General features: G+C 38.8%; 1 protein-coding gene across 2 annotated transcripts in view; it reads right to left on the bottom strand.

Annotated features, from left to right (window-relative positions):
* The window catches only part of BZW2 (basic leucine zipper and W2 domains 2), a 66,829-nt gene that overhangs the window by 14,861 nt on the left and 27,892 nt on the right, over positions 1-24,076 (bottom strand). For both annotated transcript variants that reach the window (XM_039472614.2, XM_039472615.2), the window contains exons 3-7: positions 22,768-22,944; positions 10,549-10,652; positions 9,206-9,271; positions 6,008-6,143; positions 1,507-1,616 (exon numbers count right to left, since the gene is read on the bottom strand). In XM_039472614.2, coding sequence (XP_039328548.1) covers positions 1,507-1,616; positions 6,008-6,143; positions 9,206-9,271; positions 10,549-10,652; positions 22,768-22,944 — 593 coding nt within the window. The remainder of the gene's footprint in view (positions 1-1,506; positions 1,617-6,007; positions 6,144-9,205; positions 9,272-10,548; positions 10,653-22,767; positions 22,945-24,076) is intronic.

Below are 24,076 nucleotides of genomic sequence, written 5' to 3'. Positions count from 1 at the left end.
ATAAACACACATATACACACACCCTAATAAAAACAGCTAAATGACATGTGTTTCCAAAAAGAAAAGGAATTTTGTGAATGAAGCAATCTAATTAATTTAACCGGCTATGGTTGTGAGTATATTTAATAAAATCACTGCTTTAAGAAATAACTGGAAAGATTTTATCTTTGTTCCCAATTACCCACCTCCTCTCCTTCAAGAGGGTACTAAGAGAACCCTCTCCTTGCTATGTCTATCTGCAGAGGTGGAGAAGAAGCCTACTAGGGGACTGGATTTTCCTAGTCTATTGCCAGACACGGCAGTAATCCATAGGTGAGTTTTTAAGGTACTTGAGAGGTTCAGTTCAGTCTCTGTGTTCCAGTACTCTGCCTTGGAGACAGAATGGCCCAGATGGGAGCTGCTCCTTCAGCCTGGGTCCCGAAATTGAAAAGGCACGTGGAAATGAGCCAGGCTTAGCCAAGACAGAGCTAACCTACAGACAACCCACAGCCTCATGGACAAGAGATATGCTCTCTTTATATGAACCTCCACCTTCCTCAGGAACCTCTTCCTTTATCTTCTGCAAATTTTGATTCTATTTATAAGGATTTGCCTAAGTCCACTAGAAAGCAGCCACGAGGGCTAGGAACTTTTCTATCCATTCCTCTATGGGCTTTGCAGCTTGTGGTACCATGCCCAGCAGCGTAGGCATTCAGTAAATGTGTGAGGAATGAAAATTATTATGAACCAGAATCTAGACTTCTGTACAGCTTAAGTATTTCCAGAGAAATCTCGCTTGAACTTTTATTTTTTTGCACACTATTAACACACTTACAATTAGTGCACTCTGACTGCTACTCAAGACAGACACCACAAGTATTTGATAAAGTGAGATTGATGAAATTTTCATCATATTAAAACCTTAAAATGTCTAGAAAGTTATGGTTATAGGCTGGGTTCGGTGGCTAACGCCTGTAATCCCAGCACTTTAGGAGGCTGAGGTGGGCGGATCACTTGAGGTCAGGAGTTTAAAATCATCCTGGCCAACATGGTGAAATCCCATCTCTACTAAAAAATACAAAAATTAGCTGAGTGTGGTGGCAAGTGTCTGTAATCCCCGCTACTCAGGAGGCTGAGGCAGGAGAATCATTTGAACCCAGAAGGCGGAGGTTGCAGTGAGCGAGATTGTGCCACTGCACACCAGCCTGGGTGACAGAGAGAGACTGTGTCTCAAAAAATAAAAGTTATGACCATAAAACTAAGTCTTAATGCTGATGAAATGCTAATACTATGTCAACAAACTCGCAAATTTGAAAGCCTAAGGTTCTTTAATTTTATTGTACCACTTGTTGACACAACAAATATTAAAATGAAATTAGTTTCTACTACCAATTACACAGAAATAAAAGAAACAGTCCTTCAGGCTGACACAGATCCAGGGATCTTACTCATACACTACATTGCAGGCACTGCTCACGCTCCAAGAAAGGCATCATACATACAACCCTCTGACCAGAAAACACTTACGAGCAGCCGCTTGTCTAAGTTGGCTTTTCTCAAAGACGAGGTAACAGAGTTGGCATCTTTTTCTGCCATCCACGCTTTAAAAAGCTTGACAGCAAATGAGGCTGCAATGCCTGTTCAAAAACGAAAGCGAATTCCTTTTATGAGCAAAACCAATTGTGATGTTGTGCAAAGCAATCAGGTTTCCTGAAATGCGTAAATAACTAAAAGACTAAATTTGGTACAAAGGAAAAGTCAATAGACCTCTAGGCAAAGTTCCCCTCATTTCTGAAAATAGAACATTTTCAAGAAAAGAAAAATAAATTAAAATATTTTTAAACTTGGACTCTTTTTTAATCCAACCAACACGGTCTAACTGTAAGTTTATTTTATTTTACCTTGGTCAAAAACACCCAATATCTCCGGGGTTATTGCCTTTATTTCACCCTCTAGTTCATAAGTATTTCATGTTTATAACAGTGATCTTGAGGCACAAGAAAGTAAATTAATAGACACAAAACTGCAATGTCAACCTTTATCACTAATTTGCTAATAAGGGATGCCAGTACAAGAACACTGAGAGTGATAGATATAATAATTATTGCTACAAATAGAAAAACACGCATCATTTACCTTAGTTTTGCTTTTCGTAAAAAGCATTTTATTTATTGTTATTATTTTTTTGAGATGGAGTCTCACTCTGTTGTCCATTCTGGAGAGCATTGGCATGATCTTGGCTCACTGCAACCTGTCTCCTAGGTTCAAGTGATTCTCTTATCTCAGCCTCCCAAGTAGCTGGGATTACAGGCATGCACCACCAAACCCAGCTAATTTTTGTACATTTAGTAAAGACAGAGTTTCACCATGTTGGCCAGGCTAGTCCTGAACCCCTGACCTTAAGTGATCCACCCACCTCGGCCTCCGAAAATGCTGGGATTACAGCCATAAGCCATTGTGCCCCTCCATAAAAAGCATTTTAATATATTCCTGAGTTAAGCTATAAAAATATCAAGGCTGTTTCAAGTTAAACTTTTCTGAATTTTAAAAAATGGTTATTAAGCTAATTATGTTAAATCAGGAAACCATTCAATCACATGTCCACATGTACATTACCACTTATTTCCAAATAGAAATAATCAGATCACAAGAAGACAGTTCTTCGAGCACTTCAAATTTCTAAATTTAGGGTGTGGTTAATGAAGAGTTAAGATGTAGTTGAAAAATTGAACTGAGTTTTCTAAACTGAAGGTTCCACTTTCTTGGTGGCCTAAGCAGCCTCTATTCTCTTTACCTTTTTCCTAACAGAAGTCCCACTTTATCCAGGCCGGGTGACTATTGATTACTGTAAGTCCTAGTCCCACCTCTTTCTGATGATTAATTTAGTGACCTCACTTAACCTCATCTGCCCAAGGCACCCTCCTGGCAACTGCTATAGACCTGCACTGGTCATGCAGTCTGTGGCAGCCAATCAGCTGAAGGAAAGATAAATTATCCTATGCTCAGGAGATGGGTTTCTCCACTGAACCTGAACCAGGAAGAATCTTCCCTAAGTGTATCAACAGACAACACCTAGAGGGGGCACCATCCTTCAGATGAAGTTAATGCTCTGAATGATAACAGAAGAAAATACTTGAGTACTGAGTAATATTGCTGTTCAGCCTGAAGTCTGTCCTAATTTTCTATTTATGTTACATAAGAAATACATCCTTACATATTAATTTGACCCAGGTCTTCTAGTAACTGGAAGGTAAAAGCATTTAATTGCCCTATCAATCAGATAGCCACCAACTAAACCTGATTTTCTTCTCTTGAATAAGCAGAGAAAGTAAGTTAAAAAAAAAAAAAATGGCTACGGGGCCGGGTGCAGTCGCTCAAGCCTGTAATCTCAGCACTTTGGGAGGCCGAGGCGGGTGGATCACGAGGTCAAGAGATTGAGACCATCCTGGTCAACATGCTGAAACCCCGTCTCTACTAAAAATACAAAAAATTAGCTGGGCATGGTGGCAGGCACCTGTAATCCCAGCTACTCAGGAGGCTGAGGCAGGAGAATTGCCTGAACCCAGGAGGCGGAGGTTGCGGTGAACTGAGATCGCGCCATTGCACTCCAGCCTGGGTAACAAGAGCGAAACTCTGTCTCGAAGAAAAAAAAGGCTATGACAATAATACATGCATTACATGTAAACTGAAAGTTTATGTTAAACAACTTTTTAAAATGAATTTTTAGCATTGTCATTAGCTCATAAAACCAATATAGTTTGTGGAGGCTGAGGTGGCCCACGAGGTCAGGAGTTCCAGACCAGTCTGGCCAACGTGGCATAATTGCATCTCTACCAAAAATATAAAATAAGCTGGGCGTGGTGTCAGGCACCTGTAATTACAGCTACTCAGGAGGCTGAGGCAGGAGAATCGCTTAAACCCCAGGGGCAGAGGATGCAGTGAGCCAAAATTACCCCATTGCACTCCAGCCTGGGTGGCCAGAGCAAGACTGTCTCAAAAACAACAAAAAACCCAATATAAATTTTAATGTAAATTAACACTAGGCTGTAATCCGTACTGTAACTAAAGAAAAAGTATGCTTGAAACTAAGAGTCTAAAATTGAGATTTAAGTTTCTTTATAGTTACTCCTCTACTGAATAGAATAATCCCATCTCACCTGGCCATTTATTGGATGGGGAGTTGGGGAAAAGTATAATTTCTTAATCATTTTCTTTCTCTCTCTTTTTATTTTAGATGGTCTTTCTCTATTGCCCAGGCTGTAGTAAGATGATGCGATTACAGCTCACTGTAGCCTCAAACACCTGGGCTCAAGCAATCCTCTTGCCTCAGTCTCTCGAGCAGCTGGGATTGCACAGGTGTACCAACACACCTGGCTAGTTCTTTAATTTCTTTCTTTCTTTTTTTTTTTTTTTTTTGTAGAGAAAAGAGTCTTGCTATGTTGCTCAGACTGGTCCCAAACTCCTGGCCTCAAGCAATTTTCTTACTCCAGCTTCCAAAACTGTTAGGATTACAGTTATGAGTCCCCATATCCAGTCTATTTCTTAACCCTTTTTCAATTAGGAAGCAACAGTTTAAACCTCTAGTTTCTAAAAGATGGTAGAGTTTAAAGAAAAGCCATATGACAGAGGCACCATGTTACTTGCATAGCAAAGTTATTTTTCTCCTCATCATGCCCCCAATATTTTACTGTAATAATTTCTAGACATACAGAAAAGCTGAACAGATTGAACAATGAACACTCATATGCCTACCATCTAGTTTCTACAACTAATCCTTTGCCATATTTGCTTTATCACATATCTATCCATCTAATAATGTAACTTTTAGATATATCATAAAGGAAGTTACAGACATCACTTAGGTTTTAAAAAGAACTAGAAAGGCAATTATTTTCTGTTATGTTGGCTAGGATAATATAAATAATTAAAAATTAACATTTATATTTTATGTTGATTTTCCATGTGTAAAATGGCAAATAGCAAAAATAAGTGTGTGTTGTACTGTGAAATTTCTTCAGGGAAATACTTTAAAATGTCATAATACTAATAACATCCAACAATTACAGAGTCTGAATTGTCAAGAATCTGAGTGATTTTTAAGCTAAAAACTAGAGAGAGTCTCTGAATAAGACCAATTGACTCTCAATTTACTATTCTTTTCTTAGCAACAAGAAAACTACAACCCCTTTCTTTCACTACAGGCATGAATGAGGCTAGGGCTTCATATACGTAGGAGGAAAACTTTTTAAGATCTTGGAAGAAACAGACATTCTCACAAAAGCTCTTTTAATTTATTATTAAGGAAAAATAACTGTGTTTTGTGTTGCATTGTAATTTGACTATCATTATCCTCCTACAAGTAAACAGCCCCACTTTTGTTTTATTCTATAACCAAATAATGGTATGCATGCCTATCCAACTCTTTTAATGCCTTAAAATTAAAACAAGACTCCTTCCAATGCAGCAGACTTAAAACTGTTTTCTAAAACTGAGACAATGTGTATCTTAAAAAGTGCGACCAAAATGAATATGTGAGCATCAGTTCCTCTAGACCTTGAGAGGGGGATATTTTTGGTTGTTATAACAGGGGGGACAGATAAAGGCTGCCATTTTGTGTCAAAGGGCAAAAAGATTAGACGTTCCACAAAGAACAAAATATTCTTCCAAAATGAAGAACTGTCCTAACCTAATACGGGAGCATCTAAGTTGAGAGAAATTATTTAGACCAGGTGAATTTCAGAGTATTTGACCTATACATCGAGTCTTCCATATGAGATTTTAATTTGCTATTAGTCTTTCTTAATATGTCTTTGTACAGGTATGCATGCTTTTTCCTTCAAATTTCCTACAGTTAACATGTCCACTCCTTTTATTATTTGAAAGGCAATATACACACATCCACAGATACTCTCTTGTGTGAAGCATGAGTAGTAGAAGACACCAAAAAGAGCCACTGGCATTTTCTAACTATCTGTGGCTTGATTTTTCTTTTGTTGTCTGACAGGTCAGTAAACAGGAGCCTCCTTACCTTCTTTGACTAAGCTGTCAGTGAAGAGACTGGTGAGGATGGTGGCAGGCAGGGTGCCATTGCCCAGCAGAATCCCTGACAGCATCGCCAACTTTGTCTGCTCTGTTTCGGAAAAGGCTTTAAGGAAGAGGAGAAGCTGTGGGTCAAAAAAAAACAAAAAACAAAAAACAAAATGAAATCATGTCTATGAAGTAAAGGACTGAAGTTGTAAGATAAACAGTGTGAACATCCATGGCTAAGTGGCACACACACAGTAAGTCATATGCAAAGCATCGTTTCATTTCATGATAAACTGGATGCTGTGGAAAGTGAGTTGAGCAGACAGAGTTCCTCTCTTCTCAGTTCATTTGCTCATAGCTGTAGATAATATTCACGGGAAGGAAAAGAGATATTTGGATGACATGTAAACAGATGGATTTACATTTGACCATGTGCATGCCAAAGGATTAAGTACACACAATGGACATGTTTTCTGAAATGTATTGTTTTTCGAATTTTTCCACTTCTTTGGGTGACTACCTCTTCCCCTGCTACATGTACCCATTTTCTCTGAATAGAATTTTTGTGGCAAAAACATACAAACAGCCCCACAAATACAAAAAAACAGGAAAGAGTTGATGTTAAGCTTTGACATTTAATATATACTCTTCCGACCTCATAGAACACAACAGTCTTCAAAACAACACTGCTGAGGGATAAAGCGGTTTTCTAGGTTCTTGATTTTCTTTTTGTAAACTTTTAGATTCTCTTGCCCCAAGAGGCAGGGACCTGAAAAAGTAGCAACCCTAGAATGTTTGAATGTAAGCTAAAGGCAAACAAAACATAAAACTCACTTCCTGTATTAAATTCTGAGAGTTTGAAATTTAAACTGTGGGACACCTTTCTCTTTCCTAACTTTCCTCTGCTTTGTGCTTTGACTACATTCTATTGTTACTTTCTCCATTTCACCAGTTACTAACTAGGCTTGCCATGGAAATTCCTCAGAAGCCACTATCACTGCAGGGGCCTTGCGGATTTTCCATTATTTTGCACCAATGCAAAAATCACTGGCATTGATAAAACAAGTGTCTCCATCCTAATGATATAATATTCCACTAACTGTGTAGGAGGTAAGAAAATATTAATTTACTATGCCCCAACAATTGAAGAATTATTGTATTATAGACTATTTACATTATGTGTAAGTGACAGAAGTGAAACCAAACCAGTCCATTTGATTCTCAATTTATACCTATTAGAGTCTCAACAAATTAAAAAGAAGTTACCATCTAAGTAAGTGCCAGGGAGTGAAGGAATGAGTGTTTCAAAGGCTTAAGTTCCAAGGAGCACCAAGAATGGGGAAGAGTGAAAGAACTATCATAACATAGAGAGTTCATGTCAATTTGTCCTTTTCCTCCATTATAAAAATAAACATTTAAATGAGAATAATAAAAAATAGCCTCTAAAATAAAATTTTAACCCCACTTCTTTAAGCTCACAAATGTAATCGTATTTGTTTAAAATATACTTAATCACATAGAAATGGTAGAAAAATTAGATCATCATCTTAAAAATAATAACCGGCTGGGCGCGGTGGCTCACGCCTGTAATCCCAGCACTTTGGGAGGCCAAGGCGGGTGGATCACGAGGTCAACAGATCGAGACCATCCTGGTCAACATGGTGAAACCCCATCTCTACTAAAAATACAAAAAATTAGCTGGGCATGGTGGTGCGTGCCTGTAATCCCAGCTACTCAGGAGGCTGAAGCAGGAGAATTGCCTGAACCCAGGAGGTGGAGGTTGCAGTGAGCCGAGATCGCGCCATTGCACTCCAGCCTGGGTAATAAGAGTGAAACTCCATCTCAAAAAAAAAAATTAAATTAAATTTAAAAATAACACTAATAATAACCACAATGCCCAATTATATTAATCAACATTAAAATACAATAAAAACATAATTTACTCAATATCAAAACACAATTACATGTATACACACATATTGTTTTTTATTGCATTATATGCTGATGATAGCTAAAGCTTGCTGAGTGGACCAGACACTCTTCTGATCAATTTATGTGTATTAATACCTACAACAGGCTCAATCTCCAATTACAAAACATTAAGGTACAAAAACATTAACTAATTTGCCCAAGGTCAAACTACTACCAAATGGCTGCTTTGCACCTTGCGTTTCCATTTAATTTGTCATGCACATTTTCCCTTATTAACACATGGAGTTATGCCTCATTATTTAAAAGACTGCATAGTATTCTATTATATAGATAGACTGTAATTTAATTAACCAGTCTTCCTCTCCCACCAATGAATATTTAGGCTATTTTTCAATACTTTGGTGACATCTTTAACTATTGCCAAAGTGCTCTTCAATATTATACATGGAACCACTCTGAACGGAGTGGGGCAGGGAAGGGGAGAAGTGGGGAGAGTAAGTAAATAGGGAGGAAGTATATGTTATGCTAAATTTTTTACTTTAGATAGATATCTAAAATTGGAAACAATGATAAATCTGAAACAAGTAACTGTAGTGGGTGCTATATATAAATACATAAAGGAGTTACCAACTGGAAGAGGGAACATGCAATTACTCAAAAGAGGCCATCTTTTAAGGAGATGCTACTGTTGATTTGACTAGAGACCAATTACTACACTGAGCCCCTTATGTGTTATCTCCTATAATTCCCACAACAACCATGAGGAATGCCTCTTATTATAGCTATTCCACTGATAACAAAGAGCACTGAGATTTACACCCATACACTCTTAACTCCAAAAATATGTTTTTATTCCCTTTGCTACAAAAAATCAAAAAATTTTACTGAACATTAGCTGCTGTATGTTCTTTCACAGGCTTTAACTACTTAAATCACTTTATCTTGATTCTAGTTTTCATTTTAATTTTTAACCTCTGCAAGGTCAGAGATTATAGTCCATAAAACTATTTTTACTGAACAAAGCACACTGTCTTACATTAAATATTAATGGAAAAAGTCCAGAATAATTACATATTTCTTCCTATGGCTACTAAATTATAATCTTTCACACTCATCTATCTACTAAACATTTATTACGAACTCACTATGTGTTTCACATTCATGTTACTATGTATATGGCGCTTTGGAGTATCATTGTACATGTAAAATTTTTATCCCCTTCTATTTCACTGCTATAAAACAGATAGGCATTATATCTGAATTTTACCTTTTTCATTTCATCTTCAAATGCCTTTTCCAAATACTTATATCTCCTGATGAGTTTATTGAAGACCTAAACATAAAACAGAACCATAAAATATTAGGTCAACCAAAAAGGCAGACGAGGTATAGAAACTCACCATAATGACACCATAGATCTACATTAATAAATACGTACAGTTAAACATTCCCACTCTGTAATATGAGAACTATAAGCATTTCAAAGATGTTACCATGACCTAGGGGGAAAAATAGGATCAAAATGCACATGTAGGAGAAAACAAATTCATTCAAGAATATAGCAGATAGGAAAAAAAAAAAAAAACTTTGATGAAAATAAATGTGATTTTCAAATTGTGAGATGTGGAGATTGAAAATCACTGAAGTGAAGCCGTTAACGATATAATCACTTAGATAATGATGCAATGGAGGGGAGAGCAAAGTGCAGGACAGATTTCACTCTAGGTGGACAACAAACATGCTTCTAGCAGATGAGCAAAAACTGTTATAATTTATTGGCAATACGGGATGGCTGTTCCCCATAATCCTGTTAGAACTCTAAAGCAGGGTTTGCAACTGTGTCAGCAGGATTCTAGACAGTTTTGTAAGTGGAATGATGTTTTTATTTAAATGGGGATTTTGCAAATATTGGTTATTTTAATAACTCTGGAAATGCTCTTTTTTTTTTTTTTTTTTGAGACGGAGTTTCGCTCTTGTTGCCCAGGCTAGAGTGCAATGGCGCGATCTCGGCTCACCGCAACCTCCGCCTCCTGGGCTCAGGCAATTCTCCTGCCTCAGCCTCCTGAGTAGCTGGGATTACAGGCACGAGCCACTATGCCCAGTTAATTTTTTGTATTTTTAGTAGAGATGGGGTTTCACCATGTTGACCAGGATGGTCTCGATCTCTTGACCTCGTGATCCACCCGCCTCGGCCTCCCAAAGTGCTGGGATTACAGGCTTGAGCCACCATGCCCGGCCTGGAAATGCTTTCTTAACCTAGTTCCTAATTCTCCTGCCTCAGCTTCCCAAGTAGCTGGGATTATAGGTGGCTGCCACCATACCTGGCTAATTTTTGTATTTTTTAGTAGAGACAGGATTTCAACACGTTGGCTAGGCTGGTCTCAAACTCCTGACCTCGAGCGATCCACCTGCCTTCGCCTCCTTAAGTGCTGGGATTATAGGTGTGAGCCATGCCACTAGGCCTATTCTTGTAGTTTTAATGCTCATTCTTTTCATGTTTAAAATCTATCCAAGACTCCTATTTAAAAAGTGAGTGGGCTATAGAGATTCTGTAGTATTTTCCTCAATCCTCTTCAACGCTTCAAGGGCAATCTCTCAAATAAGCTCTACCTGAGCATAGTTTCGGATGGTTTCATGATCTTCATTTGCTGAAAACACACAGTGGTTGGTCATCTTGGACTTGTCACCATCATCTATGCGTGTTCCTCCAGGGGCTGAAATGAGAAAGGTAACTATAGTTAGGATAATACTGAAATTTAGGTAACTATAGTTAGGATAATACTGAAATTGAGAACAGCATTTGCAGAACAGATCAATTCTGGCAAATGAAAGAAAATAATGAAAGTACATGTGAAATGTAAGAGTCACATAAAATTTCAAAGAATGACAAACATGAATAGATGTACACATGTTGCTGTATATTTTTCCTTTTTTTTTTTTTTTTGAGACAGGGTTTCACTCTATCATTAAGACTGGAGGCCGGGCGTGGTGGCTCAAGCCTGTAATCCCAGCACTTTGGGAGGCCGAGGCGGGTGGATCACGAGGTCAAGAGATCAAGACCACCCTGGTCAACATGGTGAAACCCCGTCTCTACTAAAAATACAAAAAATTAGCTGGGCATGGTGGTGTGTGCCTGTAATCCCAGCTACTCAGGAGGCTGAGGCAGGAGAATTGCCTGAACCCAGGAGGCGGAAGTTGCAGTGAGGTGAGATTGCGCCATTGCACTCCAGCATGGGTAACAAGAGTGAAACTCCATCTCAAAAAAAAAAAAAAAAAAATGACTTGAGTGCAGTGGTGCAATTATGGCTGACTGCAGTCTCGACCTCCGGGGTGTTCAAGTGATCCTCCCACCTTAGCCTCCCAAGTAGCTGGGACCACAGGTGTGTGCCAACATGCCTATCTATTTTTTTGTAAGTTTTGTAGAGACAGGGTTTTCCTATCTTGTCCAGGCTGGTCTTTAACTACTGGGCTCAAGTGATCCTACTGCCTCAGCATCCCAAAGTGCTGGGATTACAGGCATAAACCATCGTACTTGGCATTGTGTACTTCATGTTTCCTATATAACACAAATTAGTTGTTTTATTTCATACTCCCACCATAGTGTCCTTCATTTTTGTTCCACACCCTTGCCTTCACTACATCTTATCACTGTAAGTCTGGGTTCTTTCCAAAGTATATTCCTAATCATGGAAGCTAAAGCAAAACCTTTATTCAGTAAATTTTATTTCATTATTCTCAATGCAATTCCAGATACTTCCCACTCCAGGACATAGTTCTTTCTTCAGGCTTGCTAACATTTTGCAAGTATTTTGCAGATACTCTGCACTACAGAACTGACCAGACATGACTCATACATCTTTTTGCTTTCTACTTGGGTAGCTATTACCATTGCTCCCTCCTTCACTAACCCAGTTATCCATGCCTGGTTGAGTAGCATGGACTCCGATCCTTGCTATTTGTATTTGATAGCCCAGCTGCTATGTTGGCTAGGAGAGATTATTTTAATCTCTCACCTTTTTTCTTCCTCATGGACTTAATAGATGAGACCAAAGAAAGCCTTTTTCTTTATTTAATCAACTTTCCAATGATACTCCAAAAATGTCCTCCTCTAAGTTTCAATGGTAGCCATTAGAAACAGTTGATTAGAAGAGCAGAACCAGCAGAATGAGAACATTAAGAATTTCTTAATTAACATTAAAAAATGTTAATAATTTAATGTTAAGAATTTCTTTCTTAACATAAAAAAAAAAAAGAATTTCTGTTTTATAATTCTACTTTGATGTAATTAAGGTAGAGGGTTTGAGCAGGCCAAATTAGATTAGTATCTTTCATATACACAACAAATGTTTGCAGTGTACATACTTACAAGTGTTTGCAGTGTATATATTTAAACCAGCTACTGTGCTAGGCACCAAGTATCCAACAATGGTCAAAGTTGAAAAGACAAGCACTCTTTACTCATTAGCTACTCCCTTTATATGTTTGCATATTGGTATACAACCACCTTGATTTAACTTGTTATTTCAGGATCTCTGGATTAAAAGGGCCACCCACAGTCACCTTTGTTAGCAGATACAGGCAAATGAGAATTCAAGTGAGTTATACTTTTCTTAGCTTATCATCTCCTCTATGGGCTTCAGACTCCAGCATACAGTTTTGTAAGTAAATTAGTTTTCGGAGAAGTCAGCTTCTTCAGGAGTCTCTTTCCACTCAATTAATTTATGCATGAATTTAATTAGCCCTTTTAAATGAATACAACCACCTGAAACAAACTTTTTTTTTTTTTTTTTTTGAGATGGAGTTTCGCTCTTGTTACCCAGGCTGGAGTGCAATGGCATGATCTTGGCTTACCGCAACCTCTGTCTCTCGGGTTCAGGCAATTCTCCTGCCTCAGTCTCCTGAGTAGCTGGGATTACAGGTACGCGTCACCATGCCCAGCTGATTTTTTGTATTTTTAGTAGAGACGGGTTTCACCATGTTGACCAGGATGGTCTCGATCTGTTGACCTCGTGATCCACCCGCCTTGGCCTCCCAAAGTGCTGGGATTACAGGCATGAGCCACCGCGCCCGGCCACAAACTTTTATTAAGATAATCATCTTCTAAAAACTCTGGGGTAATTATTGCTATTGCTTTTGATAGAAATTACATAACTGAAAAGTTTGATTTTGAAACTGCAGACTTTTGAATTGAGAGATATGTTTTAAAAGTCACATTGTTTAACAAAATAAAATTACACATTAATAATATTGCTACAGTTTGCATTAAATTTTTTTTTCACTGATATTAGGATCAAGTATTGTTTGCGTTCCTAATGTTTTTGGAGTGCCTGCTGTTTTTCTCAAGATAGAGGTAGAAGTAAACTTAATATGTTTATTGTATTTACTACACAAAGGACAATATTGAAAGACCAGATAGCTGTTGTTTTAAGAACAATGAGGTCGGGCATGTTGACTCATGTCTGTAATCCCAGCACTTTGGGCCGGATCACCTGAGGTCGGAGTTCGAGACCAGCCTAGCCAACATGGCGGAAACCCTGTCTCTACTAAAAATACAAAATTAGCCGGGGGTGCTGGAGCATGCCTGTAATTCCAGCTACTTGGGAGAACTGCCTAATTCCAGGAGGTGGAGGTTGCAGTGAGCTGACATTCCAGCCTGGGCGACATTAAAAAGAACAAAAAGAACAATAGAAGAAGGTAAACTGTGAGTGTCAAGAAAATTTCTACATACTTAATAATTAAAGAAAGCATTTCTTTAAGAAGAATGCACCTAGCTGGCTTCAGTCATTACATTCTACATCAGATTTGATAGACATCTGATGTTGTACAGCTTGTGCTATGTAAGTCACACGAAACATTTGGCCCTACCTTCTTCTTGAATATATACACATGGAGGGAAGAAGTGAAATCTGGGCTGCAGAGATAAATGTATTGAACATGGTAAATGAAACTTTAAGAAACTCAATACAAAGTATACAGATAATTTTATGTTGGGGGTGGGGGGGACAGTTAACGATGGAAGCCAGGAGTAATGTAAGAAGTGGCATCCAGAGAGACAGAAGGTCTAAGGGGTCTTGTGTAAGGGAAGAAAATAAAAGAGTTCAAGAATGTCAGAAAGGGTCCATAAGCGACTAGCACAGTGGTGTGACTTTGGCAAGAACCAAAACTCGCTGAAGATCACTCTGATAAAAATATATCATAATTGATGAAATACTGGAAGTCAATAGTATATTAGGAAATATTAAACTTCGCTATTAAAAGTTTTAAAATGAAAATACTTATCACTTACCTAATTGACAAAGATCTAGAAAACTGATGAAACTGACCAGCTAACATTGCTAAAAGTGTATGTAAATAGTAACTCATAATTTTTGATAAATTATATATAATATTCCTTTTGAAGACTGGTTTTCTCTCTCAGCTAGGTAGATGAAGATAGATATAAATATCTCCATCTTTTATTTAATCCATTAATCCCTTGCTAAGTAGATAAACATATAATCAGGTAAAAGCACAAAGATATATATGTGCATACAGACACTGATAACTGTTGTTTATAATAGCAACTGGGAAGTAGACTAAATATTCTTTAACATCGTTTGGCTTTAATTCTTTTTAGAATCATCCAGTATAACACTCATGGGTGTGCAAGACAGCAACATATTGCTGAATAAACAGACATCATCATTCAAAATATCATATTTGCATAGTATGACCCATTCGCAAGAGTTTATGAGGTAAAGAGTTTTTTTTTTTTGTTTGAGACAGAATCTCCCTCTGTCACCCAGGCTGGAGTGCAGTGGTGTGATCTCAGCTCACTGCAACCTCCGACTCCCAAGTTCAAGCGATTCTCCTGCCTCAGCCTCCTGAGTAGCTGGGATTACAGTGGCTGCCACCATGCCCCGTTAATGTTTGTATTTTTTATAGAGATGGGGTTTCATCATGGTCAGGCTTCTCGAACTCTTAATTTCAGCTGATACACCTGCCTCGGCCTCCCAGAATGCTGGGATTGCAGGTGTGAGCCACCACGCTTGGTTGGTAAAGAGATTTCTAGAAGTGAAGCAACCAAAATATTAACAATGATTATTTGTGGGTTATGGGATTTGAGCTCAATATAGATAGCTGTTAGACTTGAATTCTACAGTCACAACGTAAGCTCTTCATAAACAATAAGAACAGCCAAAGTAATTCAGGATGTGGTGAAAACCAGCAATGCAGAATGACAGAAGGCCTGGTAGTCAATGGGGCCATGTGCCAAAACAGATTGCTTGAAATAAGAGCTCAGAGAAAAAGGAATTTAAGGGCAGTTCCACCTCAATATGGAGGAATGTATGCACAGTTTTTTTTCAGAGCCAAGGTAGGCTGGCTTAAGCAGTGTTTTCTCAATAAAAGGCAATGATGCCATTTTGGGCAAGGCAATCTTTCATTATGCTGTATATTTTTTTGCGCAGCAGAGTAGACAGATATCTGCCCTCACTGCTGAAGATTTTTTTTTTTAACCAGAACACTTGCACATATTTGCAAACTGAAGATTCCTGGCCTAGGAAATTTGACCATTTCTAGTGATTTACAGCTACCAAAGGAACTACCTGTAAGAACTTAGATTTAAGAATGACTATAAGAGGAAAATGGGTGGTTATCATATTTAATAAACATTAGAATCAACTACTTAATAAACTTAAAGCCTTCTTTCATAATGCCTCTATTCTATAAGGTATAGCTTTTATTTTTTTTACCTATCTTTAATGACTTCTAATCCCCTGTCTTTAATTTTTCTAGTTATACTTACAATTTATTTTATTTTTTACTTTAGGTTCTGGGGTACATGTGCAGGTCATGCAGGGTTGTTGCATAGGTGCATACATAACAAGGTGGTTTGCTGCCTCTATTCCTCCTTCATCTATATCCGGCATTTCTCCCCATGTTAACCCTCCCACCCACCCCACCTTCTTCTGACCCCACTGTCCTTCCCCTATGCCCCCACAACTAACCCCAGTGCCTGATGCTCTTCTCCCTGAGTCCATGTGTTCTCATTGTTCAGCACCTGCCTATGAGTGAGAACATGTGGTGTTTGGTTTTCTGTTCTTGTGTCAGTTTGCTGAGAATGATGGTTTCCAGATTCATCCAAGTCCCTACAAAGGACATGAATTCATCGTGTTTTCATGGCTGCATAGTATTCTATGGTGTACATGTGCCACATTTTCTTTGTCCAGTCTATCATTGATGGGCATTTGGGTTGGTTCTAGGTCTTTGCTATTGTACACAGGGCTGCAATGAACATACATGTGCATGTGTCTTTGTAATGGAACGATTTATAGTAATAGGATTGCTGGGTCAAATGGAATTTCTATTTCTAGATCCTTGAGAAATGGCCACACTGTCTTCCACAATGGTTGAACTAACTTACACTCTCACCAACAGTGTAAAAATGTTCCTATTTCTCCACATCCTCTCCAGCATCTGTTGTCTGCAGATTTTTTTTTTTTTTTGAGACGGAGTTTCGCTTTTGTTATCCAGGCTGGAGTGCAATGGTGCGATCTCGGCTCACTGCAACCTCCGCCTCCTGGGTTCAAGCAATTCTCCTGCTTCAGCCTCCCAAGTAGCTGAGACTACAGGCGTGCGCCACCATGCCCAGCTAATTTTTGTATTTTTAGTAGAGATGGGGTTTCACCATGTTGACCAGGATGGTCTCGATCTCTTGACCTCGTGATCCACCCGCCTCGGCCTCCCAAAGTGCTGGGATTACAGGCGTGAGCCACCGCGCCCGGCCTGTTTGCAGATTTTTTAATGATCACCCTTCTAACTGGCGTGAGATGATAACTCAATGTGGTTTTGATTTGCATTTCTCTAATGACCAGTGATGATGAGCATTTTTTTCATGTTAGTTGGCCTCATGTATGTCTTCTTTTGAAAAGTGTCTGTTCATATTCTTCACCCACTTTTGAATGGGTTTTTTACTTGTATATCTGTTTTAGTTCTTTGTAGATTCTGGATATTAGTCCTTTGCCAGATGGGTACTTTGCAAAATTTTTTTCCCATTCTGTTGGTTGCCGGTTCACTCTCACGATTGTTTCTTTTGCTATACATAAGCTCTGAAGTTTAATTAGATCCCATATGTCTATTTTGGCTTTTGTTGTCATTGCTTTTGGTGTTTAAGTCATGAAGTCCTTGCCTATGCCTATGTCCTGAATGGTTTTCCCTACATTTTCTTCTCGTGTTTTTATGTTATTAGGTCTTATGTTTAAGTCTTTAATCCAACTGGAGTTAATTTTAGTGTAAGGTGTCAGGAAGGGATTCAGTTTCTGCTTTCTGCACATGGCTAGCCAGTTTTCCCAACACCATTTATTAAACAGGGACTCCTTTTCCCATTGCTTGTTTTTGTCAAAGATCAGATAGTTGTAGATGTGTGTCATTGCCTCCAAGGCCTCTGTTCTGTTCCATTGGTCTGTATCTCTGTTTTAGTAGCACTATCATGCTGTTTTGATTACTGTAGCCTCATAGTACACATAGTTTCAAATCAGGTAGCGTGATGCCTCCTGCTTTCTTCTTTTTGCTTAGAATTGTCATGGCTATGTGGGCTCTCTTGTGGTTCCATATGAAGTTTAAAGTGGTTTTTTCCAGTTCTGTTAAGAAGGTCATTGGTAGTTTGATGGGGATAGCATTGAATCTATAGATTACTTTGGGCAGTATGGCCGTTTTCACGACACTGATTCTTCCTAACCATGAGCATGGGATGTTTCTCCATCTGTTTGTGTCCTCTCTTATTTCGTTGAGCACTGGTTTGTAGTTCTCCTTGAAGAGGTTCTTTGCATTCTTTGTTAGTTGTACTCCTAGGTATTTTATTCTCTTTGTAGCAATTGTGAATGGCCGTTCGTTCTTGATTTGACTATCTTTAAGTCTGTTATTGGTGTATAGGAAAGCTTATGATTTCTGCACATTGATTTTGTATCCTGAGACTTTGCTGAAGTTGCTTATCAGTTTCAGGAGATCTTGGGCTGAGACACTGGGGTCTTCTAAATATACAATCATGTCGTCTGCAAATACAGACAATTTGTCTTCCTCCTTTCCTAATTGAATACTCTTTATTTCTTTTTCTTGCCTGATTGCTCTGGGTAGAACTTCCAATACTATATTGAATAGGAGTGGTGAGAGAGGGCATCCTTGTCTAGTGCCAGATTTCAAAGGGAATGCTTCCAGTTTTTGCCCATTCAGTATGATATTGGCTGTAGGTTTGTCATAAATAGCTTGTATCATTTTATCATATGTTCTGTCAATACCCAATTTCTTGAGAGTTTTTAGCATGAAGGGCTGTTGAATTTTGTTGAAGGCCTTCTCTGCATCTATTGAGATAATCATTTGGTTTTTGTCTTTGGTTCGGTTTATGTGATGAATTGTTTATGGACTTGCGTATGTTGAAACAGCCTTGCATCCCCAGGATGAAGCCTACTTGATCGTGATGGATAAGCTTTATGATGCGCTATTGCAATCCGTTTGCCAGTATATTATTGAAGATTTTTGCATCGATGTTCATCATGGAAGTTGGCCTGAAATTTTTTTCCTACTTGAATCTCTGCCTGGTTTTGGTATCAGGATGATGTTGGTTTCATAAAATGAGTTAGGGAGGATTCCCTCTCTTTGTATTGTTTGGTATAGTTCCAGAAGGAATGGAACCAGCTCCTCTTTGTACGTCTGGTAGAATTCGGCTGTGAACCCATCTGGACTTGCACTTGTTTTGTTTGGTAGCCTTTGATTGCTGCCTCAACTTCAGCCCTTGTTATTGGTCTCTTCAGGGTTTCAACTTCCTGGTTTAGTCTTGGTAGAGTGCAAGTATCCAAGAATTTATCCATTTCTTCCAGGTTTACTGGCTTATGTGCATACAGCTGTTTGTAGTAATCTCTGATGGTAGTTTGTATTTCTGTGGAATCAGTGGAGATATCCCTTATCATTTTTTATTCCATCTTTTTGATTCTTCTCTCTTTTCTTTTTTATTGGTCTTGCTAGCAGTCTATTTTGTTGATCTTTTCAAAAAAACAGCTCCTGAATTTATTGATTTTTTGAAGCGTTTTTTGTGTCTCTATATCCCTCAGTTCTGCTCTGATCTTAGTTATTTCTTGTCTTCTGCTAGCTTTTGAGTTTTTTTGATCTTGCTCTTCCAGCTCTTTCAATTTTGATGATAGGGTGTGAATTTTAGATCTTTCCTTGTTTCTCATGTGGGCATTTATTGCTATAAACTTCCCTCTTGACATTGTTTTAAATGTGTCCCAGAGATTCTGGTAAGTTGTATCTTCATTCTGATTGGTTTTGAAGAACATCTTTATTTCTGCCTTCATTTCATTGTTTATCCAGTCAACACTCAGAAGCAAGTTGTTCAGTTTCCAAGTAGTTGTGCGGATTTGAGTGAGTCTCTTAATACTGAGTTCTAATCTGACTGCACTGTGGTCTGAGAGACTGTTTGTTATGATTGCCATTCTTTTGCATTTGATGAGGAGTGATTTGCTTCCAACTATGTGGTCAGTTTTAGAGTAAGCACAGTGTGGTACTGAGAAGAATATATATTCTGTGGATTTGGGGTGGAGCATTCTGTATATGTTTATTTGGTCTGCTTGGTCCAGCTCTGCATTCAAGTCCTGCATGTCCTTGTTAATTTTCTTTCTCGCTGATCTGTCTAATATTGACAGTGGAGTGTTGAAGTCTCCCACTATTATTGTGTGGGAGTCTAAATCTCATTTTAGGTCAATAAGAACTTGCTTTATGTATCTGGGTGCTCCTGTGTTGGGTGTGTATATATTTAGGATAGTTAGTTCTTCTTGTTGGATTGATCTTTTTACTGTTATGTAATGCCCTTCTTTGTCTGTGTTGGTTTGAAGTCTGTTTTGTCAGAGACTAGGATTGCAACCCCTGCTTTTTTTTGTTCTCCATTTGCTTGGTACATCTTCCATCCCTTTATTTTGAGTCAATGTGTGTCTTTGTATGTGAGATGAGTTTCCTGAATACAGCACACTGATGGGTCTTGACTTTTTATCCAGTTTGCCAGTCTGTGTCTTTTGATTGGAATGTTTAGGCTATTTACATTCAATGTTAATATTGTTATGTGTGAATTTGATCCTGCCATTTTGTTACTGGCTGGTTTTCTGGCCTATTAGTTGACTCAGTTTCTTCTTTGGATTTTTGGTATTTGCTGTTTGGTGTGCTTTTGCAGTGGCTGGTACTTGTTCCTTTTGGTATTTAGTGTTTCTTTCAAGACTTCTTGTAAGGCAGGTCTGGTGGCGACGAAATCTCTCAGTAATTGCTTGTCCATAAAGGATTTTATTTCTCCTTCACTTATGAAGCTTAGTTTGGCTGGACATGAGATTCTGGGTCGAAAGTTCTTTTCTTTACCGATGTCGAATATTAGCCCCCACTCTCTTCTTGCTTTTAGAGTTTCTGCCGAGAGATCCGCTATAAGTCTGAATGGCTTCCCTCTGTGGGTGACCTGTCCTTTCTCTCTGGCTGCCCTTAGTATTTCTTCCTTCATTTCAACCCTGCTGAATCTGATGATTATGTGCCTTGGGGTTACTCTTCTTGAGAAATACTTTTGTGGAGTTCTCTGTATTTCTTGGATTTTCATGTTGGACTGCCTAGCTAGGCTGGGGATGTTTCTCCTGGATAATATCCCGGAATGTGTTTTCCAGCTTGGATTCATTCTCCCTGTCACATTCAGGTACACTGATGAAGGACAGATTAGGTCTTTTCACATAATCCTGTATTTCTTGGAGGCTTTGCTCATTTCTTTTCGCTCTTTTTTCTTGTCTCGTCTTCTCTTTTTATTTCATTGAGTTGATCTTCAATCTCTGATATCCTTTCTTCTGCTTGATCGATTCAGTTATTAAAACTTGTGTTTGATTCGAGTAGCTCTTGTGTTGTGTTTTTCAGCTCCATCAAGTCATTTATGTTCGTCTCTAAGCTGGTTATTCTAGTTAGCATTTCATCTAACCTTTATTCAAGGTTTTTAGTTTCTTCGCATTGGGTTAGAACGTGTTTCTTTAGATCAGAAACATTTGTTATTACCCACCTTATGAAGCCTGTTTCTGTCAATTCATTGCACTTTTTCTCGGTCATGTTGTGTTCCCGTATTGATGTGGAGTTGTGATCCCTTGAAGGAGAAGAGGCATTCTGGTCTTTGATGGTTTCATCACTTTTGCACTGTTTTTTTTCCATCTTTGTGGATTTACCTGGCTCTGATCACAGGGAGATGCTTGATGAGGTTGCTTGTCTGCCTGTGGAGGAGCTACTGGGTTTCCAGGGACTCCTTCAGGTTACTAGGTAGGCTTCCTGTGTCATTTTTGTTTACACTGAAAGGTTAGGCCCGCATCTTCCACTGACCTGGAGGCGCTGCTGGATGGTCAAGAACACCATCCCGTTGCTAAGTAGGCTTCCTGTGTTTTTTGTTAAAACATGAAGCCTAGTCCTGCCTCTTTAATGGTGGGTTGGCCTTTCCTCCACAGAGCTGGATCATTCAGGGTTTAGTTCAGACTGAGGCATTGGCTGTGCAACCTGTCAGAGTTAGTGCTTCAGCCCTCTGGGGTTTTAGTGGTGGGTAGGAACCCACCCGACTGCACTGTCTCCTGCTTTCAGCTCCCTCTCTCTGGGCAGGGGGAGCAGATGATAGCTTGGTCTGTAGGCTCTCCCGACCGGCTATGGGCTTATGAGTTTGCTTAGATCTGTGCAACAATCCGGGACACCATCCCGGATTATTATTCAACTCTATGCTCATAATTCCCGGGGCTTGACTGGCAAAGATCCCCTGTTCTGTGTATTGCTGAGGCTTTAGGGGAAGCGCTGTATCTAGACCAGGGTGCCGGAAGGGGAGCCTCTGACTCACCAGTCAGATGTACTTTCCAAGTGAAGCAGCATCCCTCCCCGCCTCAGTCTGCTCTGCCTGGGCTTTGCTCACCATCCGACCAGACTTGTTGAAAGGCACCTGGTACCTTGGTGGGAGCTAGGAGATCTCTCTATTTCTGTGTCTCTCTCACTGGGTGTTGTGCACCGGAGTTGTGTCTATTCGGCCATCTTGTTCCCCTATACTTACAATTTAAATGATTTTTCAAAAACCAGGTTTAAACCCTATTTCTTTATATGTTTTATTATTTATAGATAAAATGGCATTAATTACATCTTTAAAATTTATACACTAAGTTATAGTCTTTTGCAGAAATTACCCCTTTTATGACCCCTCCAAAAACACTGAAAGACTAGGGACATATGAGGAAGGTGGCTTTCAGGTGAAGTAAAGTGGCCAACTTTATAGTAATGACAACCGAAGTCTTCTGTTCAATGCCTCTATTAACCAATAATTTCACAATAGTTTCACATCCGCATTAATACTATTCCAAATCCTAAATCAGGTAAAAATCATAAGCTTCCATTTGTATTTTTTATCAACTCTAATAAAAATAAACTTATAAGACCGGGTGCAGTGGCTCAAGCCTGTAATTCCAGCACTTTGGGAGGCCGAGGTGGGTGGGTCACGAGGTCAAGAGATCGAGACCATGCTGGTGAAACCCCATCTCTACTTAAAATACAAAAAACTTAGCTGGGCATGATGGCGCGTGCCTGTAATCCCAGCTACTCAGGAGGCTGAGGCAGGAGAATTGCCTGAACCCAGGAGGCGGAGGTTGCGGTGAGCCGAGATCGCGCCATTGCACTCCAGCCTGGGTAACAAGAGCAAAACTCCGTCACAAAAAAAAATAAAAAACAAAAAATAAACTTATAAAGACTCTTATCTTATAAGAAAATACTTCAACGAACTAAAAATATATAAATATACTCCAAGATGCGATAATATACATTTACCAAGCATACTGCCGGCCACCAGGATATCGAAGAGCGTGTCTGCATAGCGACGATAATCTAATCTTGAGCCTGTAGAGTCCAGAAATTTGGCTACAGCTTCAAGATCATCACCAGCCTCATTAAGCCCCTGGACAAGTGTATCCCTGAAGACTGTAGGTTCGAATTTCTCTTTTTCATCTAAAATAAAACAATTTAAAATAACCATCAAATAAATAAATACTGATAGTAAAACAATCAAAACTTACTTCTATTTTGTCTAGGAGACGGGAAAAAATCTACAGAGTATTGCCAAAGAATGCAGGAGAATATACAAATATAAACAAACGGAGATGGTAGTGGGGAATAAGGAAGGATATCTCTTTTTAAAAGAAGTTATTACAGGCCAGGCACAGTGACTCATGCCTATGATCCCAGCACTTTGGGAAGCTGAGGTGGTTGGATCACTTGAGGTCAGGAATTCGAGACCAGCCTGGCCAACATGGTGAAACCCTGTCTCTATTAAACATATAAAAAATTAGCTGGGCATGGTAGCAATTATCGGTAATCCCAGCTACTTGGGAGACTAAGGCAGGAGGATCACTTTAACCCAGGAGGTGGAGGTTGCAGTGGGCACAGATGGCACCATTGCACTCCAGCCTGGGAAGACAAGAGTGAAACTCCATCTCAAAAAAAAAAATAAAAAAATTAAAGAATTTATTGAGAGTACTTAAACATTTAATAAATGTAGTGAGCCATATATGTATATCTACAGCTTCAGAACAGAATATACTAAACATTTTGGTCTCATCACCTCTTGACACATAAAATGTATATTTGGAATTAGGATTCCAAAGGATTCTTCGGAAAAAGGCTCTTTGGAATCCTAATTACAAAGCATTCCAAAGGGAGTTTTTGTTTATGGAACTTCAATCTATGGATACTTATTTTAAGAAATTAAAACAAAACATTTTATATTATTTATTTAACAAAAAAATTAGTGAGAAGGATAGTATTGTTTTATACTCTTGCAAATCTCTTTTATGCCTGGCTTAATGGCAGACAGATCAATTTTCATATTCACTGCATTCAATCTCTTGCAAAATCACATATCCTTAAACTCTAGAAAACTCCACTGTAAAATTATGAGAGAATGTGTGAAACACATGAATAATATCTTGATATTATTATAAAAATGGTTTTGATTTTGTGGTGCTTCAGAGGATTGACAGGGATATAGATATCATATAGCTTTTTTTCCTTAACAAAGTGGATAAGACAAATACAGAGTGATCACAAAGGCACACATTAAAAGCATAAATGAGCTGTCACA

Source organism: Saimiri boliviensis, chromosome 10 (assembly GCF_048565385.1).
Source record: "Saimiri boliviensis isolate mSaiBol1 chromosome 10, mSaiBol1.pri, whole genome shotgun sequence".
NCBI classification, from domain to species: Eukaryota; Metazoa; Chordata; class Mammalia; order Primates; family Cebidae; genus Saimiri; species Saimiri boliviensis.
Note: the sequence above shows the minus strand (reverse complement) of the source record. Positions and strands in the feature narration are given on the sequence as shown.